The sequence below is a fragment of the Oryctolagus cuniculus genome, chromosome 13, assembly GCF_051225735.1.
Source record: "Oryctolagus cuniculus isolate XC-2025 breed Fujian yellow rabbit chromosome 13, ASM5122573v1, whole genome shotgun sequence".
NCBI lineage: Eukaryota > Metazoa > Chordata > Mammalia > Lagomorpha > Leporidae > Oryctolagus > Oryctolagus cuniculus.
The window spans coordinates 66,775,710-66,792,725 of NC_142879.1; the positions used below are offsets into that span (position 1 = coordinate 66,775,710).

At 47.8% G+C, this 17,016-nt stretch overlaps 1 protein-coding gene and 1 non-coding gene across 4 annotated transcripts in view; both read left to right on the forward strand.

The window, feature by feature from the left end:
* Window positions 1–17,016, forward strand: part of SCCPDH (saccharopine dehydrogenase (putative)) — a 64,147-nt gene that overhangs the window by 21,425 nt on the left and 25,706 nt on the right. For 2 of the 3 annotated variants that reach the window (XR_011381547.2, XM_002717629.5), the window contains exons 1-3: window positions 6,726–6,962; window positions 8,887–8,999; window positions 16,096–16,176. Coding sequence is in view for 2 of the 3 variants with exons in the window: in XM_002717629.5 (XP_002717675.1) it covers window positions 6,773–6,962; window positions 8,887–8,999; window positions 16,096–16,176 (384 nt within the window). In the remaining variant the exon portion in view is untranslated. Of the gene's footprint in view, window positions 1–6,725; window positions 6,963–8,886; window positions 9,000–16,095; window positions 16,177–17,016 lie in introns of those variants that run through there. The other variant, XM_089311687.1, reaches the window with a different exon arrangement.
* Window positions 10,335–10,464, forward strand: LOC127483630 (small nucleolar RNA SNORA40). Its single transcript, XR_007910068.1, has one exon. It is a non-coding gene; the product is annotated as a small nucleolar RNA SNORA40 (small nucleolar RNA).

A 17,016-nucleotide genomic window follows, 5' to 3' on the forward strand; every position in this document is an offset into this window, starting at 1 on the left:
TTTTGGGGACTGAACCAACGGAAGGAAGACCTTTCTGTCTGTCTGTCTCTCTGTCTATAACTCTATCTGTCAAATAAAAAAAAATTGGCTCATCCATGCCTAGCACCAACTTGAGTTTTATCGTAACATGGCTGTCCTGACTGATGTGGTGCCTAGGGAATCAGGAGGGATTTAGTAGTTCCCTAAGGGAGCTTCTTAAGATATCTAGTTGACTTGATTCCAACAAGTTCTACCTGGGGGAAACTAACTGTATTGGGGTGCCCCCCAAAAAAACAGAACTAGCAGGCTGTGAGTGTATGTTTGTGTGTGTAGAAATAGATTTATTCTGAGGAATTGGCTCATGCAGTTGTGGGGACTGGCTGGTCTAAAATCAAAAGGCAAGCCAGCAAGCTGGAGACCCAGGGAAGAGTCAACGTTGCAGACTTGAGTCCAAGGCAATCTGGAGGCAGAATCCCCTCTTCCACAGGGGACTGGAGTCTCTTAAGGGCTTCCATGGATAGAATGAGGCTGCCCACATGATGGAGGGGCATCTGCTTTATTTAAAGTCTACAGATTTGACTGTTAACCTCATCTGAAAAATACCTTTACAAAAACTTCTAAACTGATGTTTTATCAAAATCTGGGTATCCTAGTCTAACCAAGTTTGAACATGAAATTAATCATCACATCAATCAATAATAAATAATTGAGGGGAGTGTTTAGTGCAGTGGTTAAGATGCCACTTGGGACACTCTCATTCCACATTGAAGGGCCTGGGTTGGAGTCTCAGCTCTGCTTCCGATTCCAGTTTTCTGCTTATGTGCATCCTGGGAGGCAGCAGATGATGGTTCAAGTACTTGGGTCCCTGCCATCCACATAGGGAGCCAAGAATGAGTTCCTGGCTCCTGACTTTGGCCTGGTTCCTGCAGGCATTTGGGGGATGAACCAGCAGATGGAAGATCTCTGTCTCTGTCTCTGCCTCTGTCTCTCTTTTTTTTTCAAATAAATACATAAAAAAACCTAAGGAGCACAAATTTCCTATACTGCATTTTTCTACCCTAAGAACTGTTTAAGTGTTTATCCGAAGGTTCATCTCCCAAGAACATGGGTTCAAAGCGTATACCAGCCTAATAAGCTTCCTATGAACCTGACTTCCTCTCCCCAACAGAAGACTTTTCATGGGGTGAGTATGTGGATTTAGCACTCCTCCATCACTCTCCTGTTTGATAAGCATTGGCATGGATTCAGTGGCCAAAGTAGTTCCCAGCCGGGGTGATCATGCACCGCCACCCCCAGGGGTTTTGTCAGTGTGTAGAGACATTTTTGGTTGTTACAGCTGGGGGCTGCTCCTGGCATCTGGTGAGCAGAGGCCGGGAATGCCACTAAACATTCTACAGTGCACGAGACTGCCCCCACAACAAAGAGGTATCTGGCCCCAGTGTCAGCAGTGCCAATAGGAAAAAGGAGAAAGCCAATATAGACTTAGGGAATGTATTCGTAGCAGCTGCCAATAAAAAAACTAAATTTACTTCCATTTTCATCTCTTTCTTCCCTCCAACCTGCTTTATTATTCTATTTGAATATACATTTCTTTGTCCAAATATATGGTATCTGTGGCTGCCCATTTAAATGTTACTTTGAATTTAAACAATTGTTAAGTAATTATTTAAATTATTTAAATTTATGATGGGGCACAGCAGATTAACGCCCTGGCCTGAGGCGCCTGCATCCCATATGGGTGCTGGTTCGAGACCTGGCTGCTCCACTTCCTATAAAGCTCTCTGCTATGGCCTGGGAAAGCAGTGGAAGATGGCCCAAGTCCTTGGGCCCCTGCACCCGCATGGGAGACCCAGAGGAAGCTCCTGGCTCCTGGCTTTGGATCAGCGCAGCTCTGGCGGTTGTGGCCAATTGGCAAGTGAACCATTGGATGGAAGACCTCTCTCTCTATCTGTCTCCTTTCTCTGTGTAACTCTGACTTTCAAATAAATAAATCTTTTCAAAAATAAGAAAAAATTATGATGAAAATTATTTAATTTAAACCTACTCCCAACTAAATGAAAATAATATATCTCTGTACCCACTATTTGGAGCAATAGACAAATTAAGAAGCAGTAGGAAGGGAGTGACAAAAAAATAAAAGAAAAAAGAATCCTGTTTCTGTTCAGCAGGGGAGTCAATTTCATCATTGTAATCAGAATCCAGAAACATTACCTCTTCTTTCATCACATTCTGGCCTTAAGCCATAAGCCTGCTAGAAGCCAACTCTCTGCTTACCCAACACCAAGCCTGCACAGCTGAACATGGCTGAGGCAATACCACCACACAGAGCATTCTGACTTTAAATTTCTAATGGTCTATCTCAGGAGGGCAGTCACTCTTGCATGCAGATTCCACTACTCACTTCACTGCAATAAAGCCAATCAGAAGAGAAACTTCACACGTTCTCATCACCCCTTTATGCGCTGCGGCCGGCGCACCGCACTGATCCAAAGCCAGGAGCCAGGTGTCTCTCCTGGTCTCCCATGTGGGTGCAGGGCCCAAGGACCTGTGCCATTCTCCACTGCACCCCTGGGCCACAGCAGAGAGCTGGACTGGAAGAGGAGCAACCGGGACAGAATCCGGGACACCCACTCGTCTACCTTCATGTATGCCCACCTAATGTGGCTTCCCTCCTGATATCACTGGGAGCCACGTGGGCACCAGATTCCCTCCCCTTTTATGTAAGGATATTTGTCTTAGTCCATTTGCTGCCATTGTAGTATCCCAGCCTGGGTAATTTGTGAACAGAAGCTGATTTGGCTCATGGTTCTGAAGGTTGGAATATTCAAGGTCAACAGGATGCATCTGGTGGAGGCCTGCTTGCTTTTTCATAGCAGAGCAGAAACCACCATGTGATGGGAGCACTCAACGTGCAGAAAGAATGGGAAGGGACAGGAACTCATCCTTTTATCTGGACCCACTCTAGTGATAACTAACTCACTCTTGAGATAATAGCATTAATCCATTGATGGGTCAATGGATTTAATCCCCACTGGGCCCCACTGGGGATTAAAGTTCATCATACGTTTGAGAGGGGTGAGTGATAGCAGCACCACTTCAAGAAGTTTCCCTTTCTGGGCCAGGATTGGGACACAGCTGGTAAAGCTGCTGCTTTGAACACCACCATCCCATATCAGAGTGTGTTCAAGTCCAAGCTGCTCTACTTCTGATCCGGCTTCGTGGTTAGACACTTACAAAGTTAGTGGAAGATGGCTCAAATATTTGGGTCCCTGTCCCCTGGATGGGAGAACAGGATGGAGTTTCTGGCTCCTGGCATTGGCCTGGCCCAGCTCAGCCATTATGGCCATTTGGGGATTGAGTCACCAGGTGAAACATCTCTCTCTCTCTTCCTGTTATTCTGCCTTTCAAATAAATAACAAATAAATACATTTTTTTTTGACAGGCAGAGTGGACAGTGAGAGAGACAGAGAGAAAGGTCTTCCTTTTCTGTTGGTTTACCCCTTAATGGCCACTCCAGCCAGTGCGCTGCGGCCAGCACACCGCACTGATCCAAAGCCAGGAGCCAGGTGTCTCTCCTGGTCTCCCATGTGGGTGTAGGGCCCAAGGACCTGGGCCATCCTCCACTGCACCCCCGGGCCACAGCAGAGAGCTGGACTGGAAGAGGAGCAACCGAGACAGACTCCGGCACCCCAACCAGGACTAGAACCCACTGTGCCGGCACCGCAGGCAGAGGATTAGCCTAGTGAGCCGTGGCGCCGGCCCTAAATACATATTTTCTAAAAATAGTTTTTTAAAAAACTCATTTTCTCTTTACTCTCTTGCATCACTACTTTTTCTCTCTGCTCATTCATTTGCATCAGCATGCAACAAAAGCAATCCAAACAAAGACAACCAAAAAACTCTTGATTCTATTTCTTTCTCCAACCATTGCCTTTTCTTTTTTCCCTTCGCAGTAAAATTGCTTGAGTTCACTCTATATGATTCTTACTACCCATACTCTATGGAAACTGCCCCAGTGACCATTGTGCTGCTAAGCCAATTGTCATTTCACCAGTCCTCCTATTTTCCAACTGATCAGCACTGTTTGGCACAGTCAACCTTTTGTTACAGTTGCCTTCCAACATACTCTCTCCTGGTTGGATCTGTGCCTGTCTGGTTGCCAAGAGTCAGGAACTCATCCAAGTCTCCCACAGGTGTGAGTACTTGAGTACTTGAACCAGCAGGTGCTGCTTCCCAGGTGCATTATCAGGGAACTGGGTCAGAAGTAGAGTAGGTAGACTCAAAATAGTACTCTGATATGAGATGGGGCATCCCAAGCAGCACCTTAACCTGCTGTGCCACAACAACCACACCCTCCCCATGACATCTGAAGACCCTTTGTAAGTGTGTATACATATATCCTTTCATTTTTATAAAGGCTTTACACTCTATTATTAGGAAACTTGTTTTCATTTGCAGTGTATCTTGAACAGTTTTCTGTGCACACAGACCTCCCTCTTTATTGCTTAAATAAGTTTTATTGAATGGGTAGAATACCATAATTTATTTAATATTTCCTCTGTTCCTAGCTTTTCTTACTATTATTATAAACAATTCTACAATGATCAATCTTGCATTTTCAGACTTGTGCATATCTCTAAGATTATTTTTTATTCTTCCATACCTAAGCCCTACCAATTGATGTCAAGGTCAAGTTCTCCAAAGACTCCTCTCTCCAGTGAACTGAACCAATTACCATCCACTGATGAGTCTCTAGCTTTATGCAGCACCAACAAGGTGTCACCTGGGGACAAGTGCCTTTTCTTGTTTCTTTTGCCCCAGAACTAGTTCCTCTCTTCATTTACTACATATATTGTAAATAATTATCCTCCAATTAGGTAAAGAAAGAACTTTGTCTTACCCATCATGATTCCCAAGATCTACTTCAGAGCTAAGACATGATAGAGTCATTGGAACTGCTGAATGGCATTAAATGAGCAGACATACTTCGCTACAGATGTAGGTGATTTTTTTTTTTTTTTTTTTTGGACAGGCAGTTAGACAGTGAGAGAGAGAGAGACAGAGAGAAAGGTCTTCCTTTTTCCGTTGGTTCACCCCCCCAAATGGCCGCTGCGCCGATCCGAAGCCAGGAACCAGGTGCTTCCTCCTGGTCTCCCATGCGGGTGCAGGGCCCAAGCACTTGGGCCATCCTCCACTGCCTTCCCCGGCTGCATCAGAGAGCTGGCCTGGAAGAGGAGCAACCAGGACAGAACCGGCACCCCAATCAGGACTAGAACCCGGGGTGCCAGTGCCACAGGTGGAGGATTAGCCTCGTGAGCCCCGGTGCTGGCCAGATGTAGGTGATTTTTAAAAATAAAAACTTAAGAATAGTTGAGGCCAGCACTGTGGCATGGCGAGTAAAGCCCCCACCTGCAGTGCTGCATCCTACATGGGCACTGGTTCGGGTCTCAGCTGCTCCAGCACTCTGCTATGGCCTGGGAAAGTAATGGAGGATGGCCCAAGTTCGTGGGTCCCTGCACCCTCGTGGGAGACCTGGAGGAAGCTCCTGCCTCCTGGCCTCTGATTGCGCAGCTCCGGCCGTTGAGGTCAATTGGGGAGTGGACAAGTGGATGGAAGACTCTCTCTCTCTCTGCCTCTTTGTAGCTCTTTGAAATAAAATAAATAATAAATCTTTAAAAAATTTAAGAATAGCTTTACATTTACAGTTAAAAGGAAAAATTTTAAGCCAGTTTAAATTCATCAGTTTGAGGTAAACCACACACACAATTTAGGCAACTCTCAAGAACCAGAACGCATTCTAACTCGGAGCTGCAAGGTGGTCCAGCAGTTTTGGGAATAGAGAATCGAAGTGTGGTGACCTTTGCTGAGATGCCACCTGGGGCACCCACATCCCGTACTGGAGGGTCTGGGTTCCAGTCCCAGCGCCATTTCCAATCCAGCACCCCGTAATGTGCACCCTGCCGAGCAGCAGATGAGGGCTCAAGCACTTGGAGACCCACGAGTTCCCGGCTCCTGGCTTCAGCCTCGTCCACACTGAGCTACTGCAGGCATTGGGAGAATGACCCAGGTCGCAAAAGATCTCTTTGTCTCTTTGCCTTTCAATCAATCTTAAAAAAAAAAAAAAATAACAATTTAATGGGTGCCGACTTAGAGTCAGCCGGACGCCTGGGATCTACAGGAGGCCCGGGGCTCCACGCTGCCTGGGGCCGCTGGATCCAGTCCAGAAGCCAGGTGCAAATCAGTGTCTCCTGCAAACTGTACTGATAACGAAAAACGCGAAACACGGCACAAGGGCGTTCCCTTGTGCCCCTCACCCGCTCTCCCGGTTGTCTAGCCGTTTACCCTCCACCCCAACCCAGGCCTCGCAGACACCCCTGGGGCCACGCTACTCTTCCTGGTGCAATCCTCTCCGACAACTGGAATAACCGGCTCCCGCCGGCCCCAGCCCCCCGGGCGGCGAGCAGATGCAACGCCTCGGGCGGTCAGAGCGGTGCGGGACCCACGGCGGGCCTGAGCCACCGGCTGCCGTCAACCCCGTCAGCCCCGGAAGGGCCGCGGCCCCGGGCGGCGCCTCAGTCGGGGAGGCCCGCGGCCCCACCCGGGAGCTGGGCGGCGCGGGTGTTGCCCCTGCGCGCCTGCGCGCGGGGCTAAGGGGGAGTGGCGCGCCGGCGGCGGCGGCGACGGCGGCGGCCAGGAGGGCGGCGGTTACTGCGCCGGATACTGGGGTCGCTGCCTGAAGCGCAGGCGCCGTGGACGCAGCTCGCCCCGGGCCTCGGGTGCCTGTGGACTCGTCATGGCGACCGAGCAGAGGCCTTTCCACCTGGTGGTGTTCGGCGCCTCTGGCTTCACCGGCCAGTTCGTGACCGAGGAGGTGGCCCGGGAGCAGGTGTCCCCGGAGCGGAGCTCCCGCCTGCCCTGGGCCGTGGCGGGCCGTTCCCGGGAGAAGCTGCAGCGGGTGCTGGAGAGGGCCGCCCTGAAGCTGGGTAAAGGGGGCGGGCCGGCCCGCTGCGGACTTTAGCATCTCCCCGAGCGAGTTTCTCCTCGGGGATGCGCCCCACCGCTGTCCTCCGTCCTCTCCGTCCTGCGTGAGGGCACGAAGCGGAGAGGGATGTTGCCTACGTTGTCGTGGCTTTGCCATGGCAGTGTTCCACTCCTGAAATAAAAAAAAAAATTCTTTGCCTCCCCTCCTCATTTTTCAGTGAGTCCCCTAGTTTGGGGGAGGGGATCTTATGGAGAAATTGGTCAGGAGCTTCAGTTGTCCCTTTCTTGTCTTCATCTTGATCTGGGGCAAGGGTAACTGCTGGGTCTCGAGGTTTCTGGATATGTGGTCGGCTAGGGAGGTAGGACATTGATTCCTTTTAGTTTGTGACTCCCCTGTTGCCTGGTATTGGGGACAGAGGAGAAAACTTAAGGAGGTGGGGATTTTTTGTTTGTTTGTTTAACTGGTAACATTGTGCTTTCATATTTTGTTTTAAATTTGTTTTTTGCTTGTAAGAATCTTCCAGAAGCCCTGCTCTTCACCCCCCCCCCCACACCACCCCTTCCCCCCCCCAAAATAGTTTGTGTTTCTGGTTTGGATGTTTCTTTATCTGAGCATTCGTATTACACAAGTGAGAATTTATTGAGCGGTCTTATCTGTGCTAGGTCCTGTTCCGGGTGTTGGGAAGCCGGGGTGGGAGAAAGAGGAGACAGACACACAGGGGCACTGCCTTCATGGTTGAGGGAGCGGTGGGATTCAGACTCATCAGCAGACTGGTAGCCCAGTTAGAGTTCTGAGGACTCTGCATTCTTTGTGCTTACTCCTACACTTCCACACCTACGGTGTCTGCTTTGAGTGGGAGGGTTATGAACAGAAGGTACCATGTGGGCTGGAGTCTCCTGCAACTGGGCTGCCATTACCAATACACAGAATCTTGACCAAAGAGCCTGTGGTCTTTATTTTTCCAAATATTTTCACTAGTAAAGTATTACTCTTTCTTCTTCCTGTTTAACAAGACCTATGAGCAACTGCCTCTTTAGCAGTTAGCTACTGTTTACCATGCCCAAATCAGGTTCCTGTGGGTGAAGACACTTTGACCTATTGAAGCTTGCACTGAGTTGGCTTGTTCCAGTTCTTTCCTTATTATGAGCCTAGGTGTTGTTGTGTGTGTGTGTGTGTGTGTTTTTTTTTGTGGTTGTTGTTTTTGTCAAGGTGTTGATGCAGTCTTCTTCCACTCCCTATAATTGTTGATTTGTTGATGAGAAACTTTTTATTTTAACATTATTTATTTGAAAGAATTAGAGAGAGAGAGATCTTCCATCTACTTGTTCACTCCCCGATGGCTGCAACAGCCAGGTCTGGGGCAGGCCAAAGCCAGAAACTTCTTTCAGGTCTCCCATGTGAGTGGGTGCAGGGTCCCAAGCACTTGGCCATCTTCCACTGCTTTCCCAGGCACATTAGCAGGGAGCTGGATTAGAAGTGCAGCAGCCAGGACAGGAGCTGCTGCCCATAAAGCATGCCAGCATTGCAGGCGGCAGCTTTACCTGCTACATCACAGTGCTGGCCCACAGAAATTTTTTTCCCAGAAACTTTCTATGATATAAGTTTATTTATAAAGAGGAATTCAGGACCATCATCTACTCAGTAACTAGACTTGTTTGTAAAATTGTCCTGTTACACAGAGCTGTCATTCACACATTGCTTGTATTAGATGCATTTTTAAAGGTTTCTAATGTTGATAACCCTGAATGTTAACTCCATTTTCCTTATAGTTATTGATTTTAAACAGTTCTATCTTTGAGAAAGATAGATTTTAGTATATCAGTATATTTAATAAATTTGCTCTCATAGATTACTGTAAAAAGATCTGGAAGATGTAATTCTTTGCTAGGATTTGCTTTAAATGATTTATTTTGTTTTTATTTTAGGCAGACCGACACTGTCATCTGAAGTTGGAATAATAATTTGTGATACAACTAATCCAGCCTCTCTCGATGAAATGGCTAAACAGGCAACAGTTGTCCTCAATTGCGTAGGACCAGTAAGTAATCAACCATTCTTTATATCAGAACAAATCATCCATTCATCTCTAGCTAAATCTGGTATTGTATGTTCCAGAGGAACATAAGGGCAGAGGACAGAAGAGCTGGTTCAAGGCCATAACCTGTTTGGGGAGTTTTTTGTTGTTGTGAGGAGCAAATAGATAAGAACAGAGTCTCCCGAGGGAGGGCATGGCACCCTTCTTATTGTGTGTTGGCTTGTTCATTGGTTACACTTAGCATTGACACATTTTTCCCCCTTTTCTACTGTATGCCCCTTCAGTAAAACATGTTTGAGTTTATAATTATTTATAATTACATTCTTATATGTAAATGTAGGTTTTAAAAACATGTACAAGAATAGAGATTAAGGGGATTGAGTAAATGTTTTGTAAAGCTTACTGTATATAAAATGCACTATTCTAGGCACCTGGGACATAATGATCAACAAAACAGAAAATACTGGCCGGCGCCGCGGCTCACTAGGCTAATCCTCCGCCTAGCAGCGCCGGCACACCGGGTTCTAGTCCCGGTCGGGGCGCCGGATTCTGTCCCGGTTGCCCCTCTTCCAGGCCAGCTCTCTGCTGTGGCCAGGGAGTGCAGTGGAGGATGGCCCAGGTGCTTGGGCCCTGCACCCCATGGGAGACCAGGAAAAGCACCTGGCTCCTGGCTCCTGCCATCGGATCAGTGCGGTGCGCCGGCCGCAGCACACCGGCCGCGGTGGCCATTGGAGGGTGAACCAACGGCAAAGGAAGACCTTTCTCTCTGTCTCTCTCTCACTGTCCACTCTGCCTGTCAAAAAAAAAAAAACAAAAAAACAAAAAAACAAAAAAAAAACAACAGAAAATACTTTTGGAGTTTCTATTCTTGGGGAGCAGACAGAAAGTAAAATTATAGTAATAAGTAATGATAAGTGCTTTGAAAAACAATGAAGCAGAATAGGGCAAAAAAGAGATTGGCACATCGGTTTCTTTCCTTTTTTTTTTTTTTTTTTGACAGGCAGAGTGGACAGTGAGAGAGAGAGAGAGACAGAGAGAAAGGTCTTCCTTTGCCGTTGGTTCACCCTCCAGTGGCGCCGCGGCTGGTGCACCACGCTGATCCGAAGCCAGGTGCTTCTCCTGGTCTCCCATGGGGTGCAGGGCCCAAGCACTTGGGCCATCCTCCACTGCACTCCCTGGCCACAGCAGAGAGCTGGCCTGGAAGAGGAGCAACCAGGACAGAATCCAGCACCCCAACCGGGACTAGAACCCAGTGTGCCGGCGCCACAGGCGGAGGATTAGCCTGTTGAGCCACAGTGCCAGACGGCACATCGGTTTCTTTAAGAAGGAAGTTGATACTGCACTTGTGTATATGTTTTTGTTTAACTTGTGGACAAAGACTGACATACAGGTGCAAAAAATAAATCCTCTTTTGCAACCCAGAACTCATTGATCAGTATGAGTTCTGATACATACAAGCAGGAATAGGATGCCAAAAAAAGAGGAAAGTTGAGGGGAGGTCTCTGTAAGGCATCGACGTTTGCGCAGAGATCGGAATGAAGAGCAGACTGTGAATATGTGAGGAGAAGCATGCTGCAGGCCGAGCGCCTTCTCAGGTCCTGACATGGGCGTATGCTTAGCAGGACTGAGGAATGTGAGGCCAGTGCGCTGGGCCTGTGGGCAGGGCAGAGAGGTAGAAGGTAGAATGGAGAGTTTCCCAGAGACAAGAGCACGTAGTGTCTTACAGACTGCAGTCAAGGTTTGGCTCCTCTTCTTTTTTTTTTTTTTTTTTTTTTTTTTGACAGGCAGAGTGGACAGTGAGAGAGAGAGACAGAGAGAAAGGTCTTCCTTTGCCGTTGGTTCACCCTCCAATGGCCGCCGCGGCCAGCGCGATGCGACCGGCGCACCGCGCTGATCCGATGGCAGGAGCCAGGAGCCAGGTGCTTTTCCTGGTCTCCCATGGGGTGCAGGGCCCAAGCACCTGGGCCATCCTCCACTGCACTCCCGGGCCACAGCAGAGAGCTGGCCTGGAAGAGGGGCAACCGGGACAGAATCCGGCGCCCCGACCGGGACTAGAACCTGGTGTGCCAGCGCCGCTAGGCGGAGGATTAGCCTAGTGAGCCGCGGCGCCGGCCAGGGTTTGGCTCCTCTTCTGAGTGTGACCAAGAGTTGTTCAGTGATGAAAGCAGGGGCGTGGTCTGACTTCCTTTGACGTTCTCTGGCTTCTGAGAGGAATAGTGCATAATAGAGACCAACAGTGGAATGGACCGAGGAAGACAAGCCCCAGGGCAGCAGTGGTAGAGGTGGTGAGAAGTTGTTGGCCTCAGACCGTATTTTAACAGAATAGCTTTTACTGACGTGCTGTGTATGAAGGTGAATGTTGGTGACATTTATTGATTTAAAGACGTCATCACAATTGGCAAGACTTTGGAAGGCTACACATCTAAAATATTGTGAGCAATTATGTAGGGTTTTTTTCTTAACGAGCTTAGAGGCCACCTGTTAGGACCTTGGCTCTAGTCACTCTGTAATGGACACCTGCCCCAACGCGCTTGCCCTCTCCGCAGTCCTCTGGAACAACCCTGGCCCTGGGTGTTTTTCCTGCTCTTACTCTTCACCTGAGCACGAGTGACCCAGTGTGCCTGTAGGGAAACCTCCCACGGGGACTGGCCTCGCTTCAGATGTGTGGTTAAGACCTCACTGGGGCTCAGCGCCGGGCTCAGGGCTGCTGTACTCTCCTCGGCTCTTTCCCTTCCCTGCCCTAAAGCAGCAGCTTCACGACTTCTTTTCCCTCAGGCCTTTAGCTTCTGATCTCTCTCCCTCTGGCCTCATGACTTTATTTATTTTACCGTGAAAATGGCTGTCAGAATGGATTTCTTCCTGTCCAAGCACCAAATCCTATATATACCCTGTACTCTGCCTTCCTTCGTGTTTAAAAAACTCCTCTTCCTAGTAGACACTTTATGTTTGCAGTTATACTCTGTGTAAAGTAGACTTTATATTTACAGTTAGGTACTTATTTTTATTTAAAAAAATTTGTTTTATTCATTTTGAGAGGTAGAGTTATAGAGAGAGGGAGAGATGGAGAGAGAGGTCTTCCATCCCCAAATGGCTTCAGAGGCCAGAGCTGGGCAGATCCAAAGACAGGAGCCAGGAGCTTCTTCAGGTTCTCCCATGCAGGTGCAGGGGCCCAAGCACTTGGGCCATCTTCTACTGCCTTCCCAGGCACATTAACAGAGAGCAGCCAGGACTTGAACTGGCACCCATATGGGATGCTGGTGCTGTAGGCAGAGGCTTTAGCTCACTATGCCACAGCAATGGCCCCTGTTTATTGTTATCAAAATTTCCAGTAATGGATTTATTCTACCAACATTTATATATGTGATTATATTTCCCATCTTAAAAGTTTTCTGGGCCGGCGCCGCGGCTCACTAGGCTAATCCTCTGCCTAGCGGCGCCGGCACACCGGGTTCTAGTCCCAGTTGGGGCGCCGGATTCTGTCCCGGTTGCCCCTCTTCCAGGCCAGCTCTCTGCTGTGGCCAGGGAGTGCAGTGGAGGATGGCCCAGGTGCTTGGGCCCTGCACCCCATGGGAGACCAGGAAAAGCACCTGGCTCCTGGCTCCTGCCATCGGATCAGCGCGGTGCGCCGGTCGCATCGCGCTGGCCGCGGCGGCCATTGGAGGGTGAACCAACGGCAAAGGAAGACCTTTCTCTCTGTCTCTCTCTCTCACTGTCCACTCCTGCCTGTCAAAAAAAAAAAAAAAAAAAAGTTTTCTGGGGGCCAGTGCTGTGGTATGGTAGATAAAGCCACCGCCTGCAGTGCTGGCTTCCCATATGGGCACCATTTCGAGTCTTGGCTGCTGCGCTTCTGATCCTGCTCTCTGCTATGGCCTGGGAAAGCAGTAGAAGATGGCCCAAGTGCTTGGTCCCTGCACTCACGTGGGAGACCCGGAGGAAACTCCTGGCTCTTGGTTTCGAATCCGCACAGCTCCAACTGTTGCGGCCAACCAGCGGATGGAAGACCTCTCTCTCTCTGCCTCTGCCTGTCTGTAAGTCTGCCTTTCAAATAAATAAATAAATCTTAAAAAAAATTTCTGTGGGTTCCATTTTACCCCACCAAATACTCCATTTTTGTGCCCCCTTTTTAGCAAAGCTCCTTGAAAGAATGTGCATTACCCTCATGGTCTCTGCTTCCTCTCCATGTATTCTGTCTTACAGTATTCTTGTCAGGCTTTTCTCCTCCCTGCTCTCATGGGATTACTCTGTGAAGATCCCATCCTGCCAGATATTCACTTCTCAGTTCTGATATTAAATCTCTGCTTTTTCATCTTGTCCATCACTTTCTCCTTTCTTCACATGGCTTCTAGATCATCATCTGCTCATTTTCCTCTTGTCTCCCAGCTGTAACTTGGTCTCTACGGTTGGAATTTTTATCTCCCTCCATGTAAATGACTCAGAACTCAAATATTAGAAACTTTTCCATTGGTCACATGTGACCACACATATTTCAACCTAAGCTGAATAATGAGTGATTGGCAAAATGAGGGTGTCACTGTGGCCCTCTCTGTGTGGGACTCTCCCATGCCCCTTAGGGCGCCTAATGGGTCCTTGACTCGGCCAGTGTGTTGTGGACAGTCCGTATGTTAACTGTGAGTAGAACTTCACCTTTTAATTTGTGTCTTCTATAAAAATTAGCATAGATAAAAGCTCTAGTATTTACTCCCAATCTCAGGGTACCCCTTGGGGCAAGTGTACCTTCTTGAGAGACCACTGGGTGAGAAGGTGGAGCCCGAGAGCGGAACTGCTGTTTTGACCTGTAAGCTAATTGGCTCCACAAGGGAGACATGTCTCCTCTGAAATAAAGTATTGCTACTCTGACATTGCCAGCGTCTGCAAACATGTAGTACTAAGTAGAGAACTTGTCCCTCTGTAACTGCAGTAATCTAGTGGGAAGTCTCGGCCTCAGATTCTCCAAAGGAGACAGTGGCCCAGGTGTAACAAAGTACAGTGTAACGAGTGGGTGCACTGTAGCAGATAGGAAAATGCGTGCTCTTTCCAGAAGGAACTACTAATATTTTTAAAAGCTTATGAATACTTACTGCAGCTTGCCAGTACTTGCAGATGTGCTGACTAACTGGAGGGCTGTGGCTCACCAGCCGAGATAAAAGGGGACCTGAGGCTGTTGGGCTGAGCTGGAGGACTTGGCAGTCAGCCAGGCAGCCATGGAATGGGAGAGGAGTTCCAGGTAGAAACAAACACACTGTGGAGATGCAGCATGTTAGGGAATGATAGTAAGCTTAGAACTATTGAAACATGGTTAGTAAGGGCCTGTTGTATGACATGTTACTTGAAGACTTTTTGTGACTTGCTAAGAAGTTTAGATGTTACATAGGCACTGGAGAGCTAATCAAGGATTTTAAGAGTAGTTGAAAAGGTGGGGCTGGTGGAAAAGCAACATCATGCTTTTAACTTAGAGTAACAGTTAGGTATTTCTTTTGAGATAAAGGGAGATTGACTGCAGTGAACCGTAAGCGTTATTTGTAGTTAATTTGATGAGAAATGACAGGGTCTGAACTAACGTTTGTCTGTGTAGAGGGAAAGGAGTGGTTTGATACAACTTGCTGAGTTACAGGATGGGTGGAGTGCAAGAATAGCGTAGACTTAATCATATGTGTATGAAGTTAATTGAAAACAGATCTTAGTAAAAAATAAGGGTGGGAATAAGAGAGGGAGGAGAAAGGTGGGTGGGAGGGCCGGCATGGTGGGAAGAATCACCATGTTCCTAAAGTTATAATTATGAAATGTGTGAAGTTTGTAACTGTAAGACTGCATGCATTCCTATGGACTTAACAATAAATAAATAAATACAAAAGAAAAAGAAAGCTTGCAGGTTACTAACCTGAGAATTGTGTGGTGAGCGATGCCTATAGTCCTAACCAACAAGGCAAAAACCTGACCGTGCCAAGCTCTCTGTGCTCGTACTGCATCCTCACAGCAGCTCAGGGAGATAGGTGCTGTTGTTTTCCCCATCTTTCTGATGAACAGACTGAAGCTTACTGGGATAAAGTGACTTGCCCAGGATCACCAAGATCATACCAAGTGCACAGCCTGGCTTTAAGTCTGGCCTGGCTCCAGAGCCTGTGTGCGAGACCAGGCACTCCAATACAGGATTTGAGAAGCCCAAGCAGCAGCTTAGCATGCTGTGATCCACAGTGCCTGTGCCTGTTAACATTTTTGGTCTTTCTCCCCCACCACCCCAGCTTACAGTTAGAAGCATGTACTAGGAAGTAGAGAAGAAACTCCACAGGATTATCTAAGATGACTCATTGGGTATAGAAAGAAAAAGATGCTTTGGCTGCTTTTGTAATCTCATACATATACTAGAAATAAGATTGCTCTATATTTTGTTGGTCTAGTAGTTTGTGTAAGTCATTTGTAAATTTGTATAGCTGGTAGATGATGGATGCAGGGTGTGCACTTGGGTCTTGCTCTCTTGGGCCCCTGCACCCGCGTGGGAGATGCAGAAGAAGCTCCTGGCTCCTGGCTTCAGATTGCCACAGCTCTGACCGTTGCGGCCATCTAGGGAGTGAACCAGTGGATGAAAGAACTTTCTCTCTATCTCTACCTTTCTCTGTAACTCTGTCTTTTAAATAAATAAAATAAGTCTTTAAAAAAAAAAAAAGAGTAAAGCCAGTACTTGAGCCTGGGCGCTTTCAAATGGAATACAGGTATCCTGGTGGTGTCCTAACCTCTAGGCCAAACGTCCACTCCAGGTTTTCTGTGACTTTTTTTTTTTTCTCCAGATTTATTTATTTGAAAGGCAGTGTTACAGAGAGAATCTTGCAACTACTGGTCACTCCTCAAATGGCTTACAACCATTGTGGCTGGACCAGACCAAAGCCAGCAGTCTAAAACTCCACCAGGGTCTTCCATGTGGGTGACAGGAGCCCAAGTACTTGGACCGTCTTCTGCTCCTTTCAAGTTAGCAGGGAACTGGATCAGAAGGGAGCAGCCTGTACTCAAATGATATCCAGAACTGTGCTCCCAAGGTTAAATGGTCATTTCATTTATTTAAACTTGGCAAGTAAGAGTAACCTTTTGGTTTTCTTTATTCTCTCAGTATCGATTTTATGGAGAACCTGTTGTAAAAGCGTGTGTTGAAAATGGAACTAGCTGTATTGACATCTGTGGAGAACCTCAGGTATGTAAAATGAGAAGGAGAAAGCCCAGAATTTGAAGCGTTGATTTTTCTGTGTAATGAAGTGGAGACTGTCTGGTGCAGCTGTGCAGAATGTTTTTCTGGTTAGAGATGGTCTTTGAAGCTGGCGCCGCGGCTCACTAGGCTAATCCTCTGCCTAGTGGCGCCGGCACACCGGGTTCTAGTCCCGGTCGGGGCGCCGGATTCTGTCCCGGTTGCCCCTCTTCCAGGCCAACTCTCTGCTGTGGCTGGGGAGTGCAGTGGAGGATGGCCCAAGTGCTTGGCCCTGCACCCCATGGGAGACCAGGAGAAGCACCTGGCTCCTGCCATCGGATCAGTGCGGTGCGCCGGCCGCCGTGTGCCGGCTGCAGCGCGCCAGCCGTGGCGGCCATTGGAGGGTGAACCAACGGCAAAAAGGAAGACCTTTCTCTCTGTCTCTCTCTCTCACTGTCCACTCTGCCTGTCCAAAAAAAAAAAAAAAAAAAAATAGAGATGGTCTTTGCTAGCTTGAAGGAGGCCACTGATGATAAGGTCTCAGCCTCAGTTTTCTTGACTTTTTTTCTTCCTCACAACCTCATTTGCTTTAGGTCCTCGGTTTAGGGAATGTGTTGATTTTTATGGCTATTATATGTGGTAAATGAAGTTAAAATAGTGTGCTATGTGTAATTCTCAAAATCTCACGTTTACAACTTTCCACTATGAATTCCCTTTTTAAAAATCAGGCACCTTTACGTCGTTACAGAAAAGTAATTGTAAAATCTCAGTAACTTAGAAATTTAAGTGTTCACATTTATTGTAAGGTTAACATACTCCCAGGCCGGCGCCGTGGCTCACTAGGCTAAT